Consider the following 4,842-nt stretch of genomic DNA (forward strand, 5'->3'; position numbering starts at 1 on the left):
CGAGGGTGCACATTTTTCACTCGTCCCTTTGGCATTCTCAATAAAAACTCAGATTAGCATTGATTTCAATTGGAAGGTTCAAGGTGATCCAAGATAAAGCAATGTCGGTCCGACGATAGTTGAAGGAAATATCGTGTGCACGTCAGACACTACTCGTCACTTGGGACACTGACGTACGTTATCGGAGTAATCCTGCAAGCTAGCGGTTGTCGTCAGCGAAGAAGCAACCGCGCAGATATGGTCCTGTCGGATTGAACGAACGATAAAAAAGGATCCTGTAATACAGAGCTGACAAGCGGGGAAGGGAAGAATATCCGCATGGGTCAGCCAAGAGAGGCTTATGTTAGACCAAGGAGATGGCCGCTTCAATATCGGCTTTTGGGATACTTCAGGTATTTATCTAATGTCTTACATTTTCCATGGGTTTGGTCAAACAAATTTCCATCTCGGAACTTCCTTGCATGGATATAGCTGCTCCCTCGACTTTGTTGCTCAGCACACTGTAAGAAAAAAAAACACTTTTCTATATTTATATATAGTAATGATAAATGTTTATTATTTTATTTCTTTTTTTTTTAATTAAGAATTAACATGATTATAATAGTTGTTTTTTGGAAGAAAGATAAAAATTTCGATAAATGCTGACAACATTGTTTATTTAACGATGAAATTATATTATATGATAACGAAAGGAATAATACACAGATAAAAATTTCAATAATACAAATTTTATATTTTTTTCTCACACGTTTCTTAGAAGTAGCGTTAGTTGTTCTAGTTATGACTTTTTTCTAATGACTGTAAGAATGATGACGCTGTGTGTTACGAATTTTTAACGTCATCGAGATGGTGCAGTGGCACTATGTGGAAGCCTATGCTAAATGCAATGTTCTCCAATGCACACTCGTGCATTTCAATTGAAAGTCCAATAAAAGAGACGTTCATCCAACCTGGGAGACTCCCTTTTTAGTCGCACCGCAATATTCTTGTCACCTCGGCAAAGTTATCTTACCGAGATATCGCGTGCTGTACTCTACATTATCACAGATAAGTGCTTAGTAGTTTTCAGGACGGTTCTCTGAAATGACGGGTGACATCGACCGTGCTACTATAATTTTCATAAATATTTTCTAAAAAATCACAATTTTCTTAATTGTAATGAAATTCAGTCATGCTCGGCAAGTTGCGGCAACATCACTTACACGAGCTTCGTATTATAACTGAAGCCATAATTGATTAAGAATTGTGTATTTTATGTAAGCTTTGCTAGTGTGGGTAATGTACAATAATGGAGCTGTTTGTTTTAAGAAAATCTCCAGCTTTTCTCATATTAATTATTGTATTGGACCTCTGCTCGATATCCAACTGCACTTGTCCGGCGAGATGCCTGTGTTTCCTGAAAGATACACCAAAAACTGTTAAATGTATGAAACAGGGAATATTAGAGTTCCCAGAGAATATCAATGATACCGTGAGTAGATTTTGCGATTAAAATATTCGATTATTTTATTTCTTCGATATTATAAGCACATATTGTTTCTTATCTTATATTAACGGTGAAAGAACCTTAGCTTTTGACTCACGTATGCGTATGTATATATATAACCTTACGATAGTATAGAGATGTGTATATATTTTGTTGAACATGGGGAACATGAAATGATTTAATAATAACGATTCATATATCAAAGATAGCCCCTATAATGTAAGAAACAATTTTTACACATTGATTAATAAAACTTTGATTTCGTTTTCTTTTTAATATTAGGTTGAACAGTTGGATCTTTCAGATAATTTTATAACGGAAATTAGTAAAGATGTAAATCGCCTGGTGGAGCTGCAGTATTTAAACTTGGCCAGAAATAGACTGAGGTTTTTGCCGGAAACTTTTGAGACGTTAACAAGCTTAAAAAGTCTTGATTTATCAGAAAATAACATCGCCGATGTTACTAGTATTAAATCTATAAGTCAACTACCTGCTCTCTTAATTTTGTACTTGTCAAAAAATCCTTTAGTTAGCTTTCATGGTCTAACGCATGATGCAATTCAAGCTATAGATGTCAGTCACTGTGGTAAGGATCTACTGTGTTCATTAATAATTTACCAATGTCAATCTGCCCTACTTTTATTTTTTTAGGTATAAAGGAGTTATCCAATTCATCCTTGAAGAATTTACCAGAGCTGGTCAGCCTCAATTTGGCGGGAAACCCTTTAAAAACTATTTATGATCTGTGGAGTCCAAAACTACGTTTGCTGGATGTATCGAATAGTCTTCTCACTTACTTGAAACCTGATACCTTCATAGGCTTTCCGGAACTCGAAGAATTGAAATTGGCTGATAACCCAGGATTAATTTACAGCACAAGGTGAATAATATGAAAATTATACATTTATCAATAATTCATTTATATTGGTAAAGTTATATACAAATATTCTGCCTAGTAATATTATTTTAAATTGTATCTGTCCGTATTAAATGTTAAATTTATAAATATGCAATCTTCTTTAAATTCCAGCCATTCCACCTTGGTGCATCCAAACTTAAAGAGATTCGACGTTTCAAGATGCAACCTTAAAAAACCGAATCTTCATGGGTTTCCATTACTAACGCAAGCTAAATTATCAAAAAATAACTTTCATTCTTTGCCCGAAGGGCATTTTATGAAAAACAAGCATCTGACCCATTTGTTCTTGAACTCCAATGGATTGGAGCACATAAGCAGAGGAGCATTTGATGGTTTACCCAAATTACAAGTACTTGATTTGTCAGTGAACAATATCGCTAATATTAATTGGATTACATTTCAAAATAATTTGGATCTCGTATTTTTAAACATTTCTATTAACGCGTTGCACCAAATTCCAAACCTAACGTCGGCTGCAACGATATTTGATATTTCGTCGAATCACATTAAAGAATTAAATCGAGAATTATTACCCAACATGTACAGACTGAAAACTCTATATCTAAACGATAATCAATTAGTACTGCTTCCAAAACGTTTAAAATCACCAACCCTACGGGCTTTGTATCTACGTAGGAACAGATTAATCCAGTTGAATAATGAAAGCTTTTCTGAGCTACCTGAACTTATGCAGCTCGATTTATCAGGTATATCACTGTAACTAAAATTGTTGGTGGATATTATAATTTAGAATCTCATTGATTTTCACATTATTTAATACATTATTTTATCTTTACATATAGGAAATCGACTGACGGAAGTCCCGAGTCCTTCAGTTTTTCAAAATAATATGAATTTAGCATTTATCGTATTAAAGGATAATCCATGGCGCTGCGACTGCGAGCAATTATACGAAATGTATAATTATTTGACTAGCTTACCATTTAAAGTATCCTCAACGTCGTCATTGATTTGTCAAAGTCCTGCAAACGTCTCGGGATACTCATGGGAAAGTGCCTGCTACAATGTTTGGAACGCAGGATTGTTTTATAACAGAAATAGAACCTGGGGCTTGGTCCTCGTCAGTTTGGTCACAGCGATACTTCTCTTTGGCAGTATAGTCTCTATCAGACATACGATGAAGCTAAAGCGAAGACGACTCGAGGAAAGACAAAGACTGGAAAGAGCAGAAGCTAGAGAGAGATTGAGACTTTTGCAAAGAAGGTATAAGCTAAGCGTTAATAAATTATAAAATTGTCTAAATATACATTAAATTACAAAGTGCAAAAAAATTAATACTATCCTAATAAATCTTGCTTTGGTAATACTACTGGCTGATGGTAAGTCAGGAAACTGCAGAGGATTTATGACAAGTTCAATTATTACAATATACTACTTTTATATATAATCAACACTCAAATTGAAAGAAATAAAATATAATATATTTTGTTTTAGGAATCATTTGTTGCAAGAGGAAATAGTAAATCAAGCTTCGATCGAGCCAAGGATTCATCCAATGGAGTTGATTCGGCCTCCTAGTTACGAGGAAGCAATTCACATGGCACGATTAGCTCATTCCTTGGATGCTCTGAACGATATCTCGATCGAGCAGACCTCGATGCGCATGGTGGGCTCGATGGATAATCTACGTTCGAAAAAGAGGAGACCCAGGCGAATAAGGAAGAGAGCGCAGAGCGAGGATGATCTACTGAGGAGGGAAGAGCGCAGAGAAGACAGAATACGGAGGAGAAGCAGAGAGAGAATTGACTCAGTCGGTAATATCAGTGTTCCAGTGCATAGTCAAACCAGTAATCAAACTGCTAGTAGAATTAGGAGGGTTAATGGGACAACGGTAGACGAAGCAGGAGAATCTGGCAGCATCAAGAGCAATCCCAGACCACAAACTCCTAATTCGAGGAAAAGACTTCGAAGGCCAATCAACAAAAATGGCCATTCAACGGACGATGAGGATTCTGACATTCAGAATTTTAAAGCTAACAAACCTATCATCATAAGAGAGTTGAAAAGGGAACCTAGGAGTGGTTACAGGGAAAACGCATCAGAAGGCAGTGCCTAATTTTTTGGGGATAAATTCATCCAATTGATACTTTGTTCAGATGAGCAATAGAACATTTGAGAAACTCTTGACAATATTATCTTGCAACGAAAAATGTAGAATAATCTCTGTTTTGATATTACAATACTAATGATGTTCTTAGTACCGTAATGATGCTATAATAATAACATGTATTATAAAGTATTAGAGTATAGTTTATGTTAATTAATAAGAAAAGTACTTTTTTATGTTGATTTGTAAAATTAATAAATGTAGTCGTATTGTGTACTTTATAATTATGTTCATTTACTCATAGGTTAGAATTTAAATTTTCTTCAAATCAGTTGACCCAGTAATGTTTACTTAAAATAATTTATATTC

General features: G+C 35.0%; 1 protein-coding gene across 1 annotated transcript; it reads left to right on the forward strand.

Annotated features, from left to right (window-relative positions):
* Window positions 1-267: 267 nt before the first annotated feature.
* Window positions 268-4,738, forward strand: LOC136784259 (leucine-rich repeat-containing protein 15). Its single transcript, XM_066744831.1, has 7 exons — window positions 268-392; window positions 1,309-1,471; window positions 1,769-2,072; window positions 2,138-2,366; window positions 2,517-3,112; window positions 3,209-3,629; window positions 3,861-4,738. The coding sequence occupies exons 1-7, from the start codon at window positions 319-321 to the stop codon at window positions 4,480-4,482; spliced, it is 2,409 nt and encodes an 802-aa protein (XP_066600928.1). The 5' UTR covers window positions 268-318; the 3' UTR covers window positions 4,483-4,738.
* The last annotated feature ends 104 nt before the right edge of the window (window positions 4,739-4,842 follow it).

Source organism: Prorops nasuta, unplaced genomic scaffold (assembly GCF_024137725.1).
Source record: "Prorops nasuta isolate Cenicafe-Biocafe unplaced genomic scaffold, Cenicafe_Pnas_1.2 PNAS00050, whole genome shotgun sequence".
NCBI classification, from domain to species: domain Eukaryota; kingdom Metazoa; phylum Arthropoda; class Insecta; order Hymenoptera; family Bethylidae; genus Prorops; species Prorops nasuta.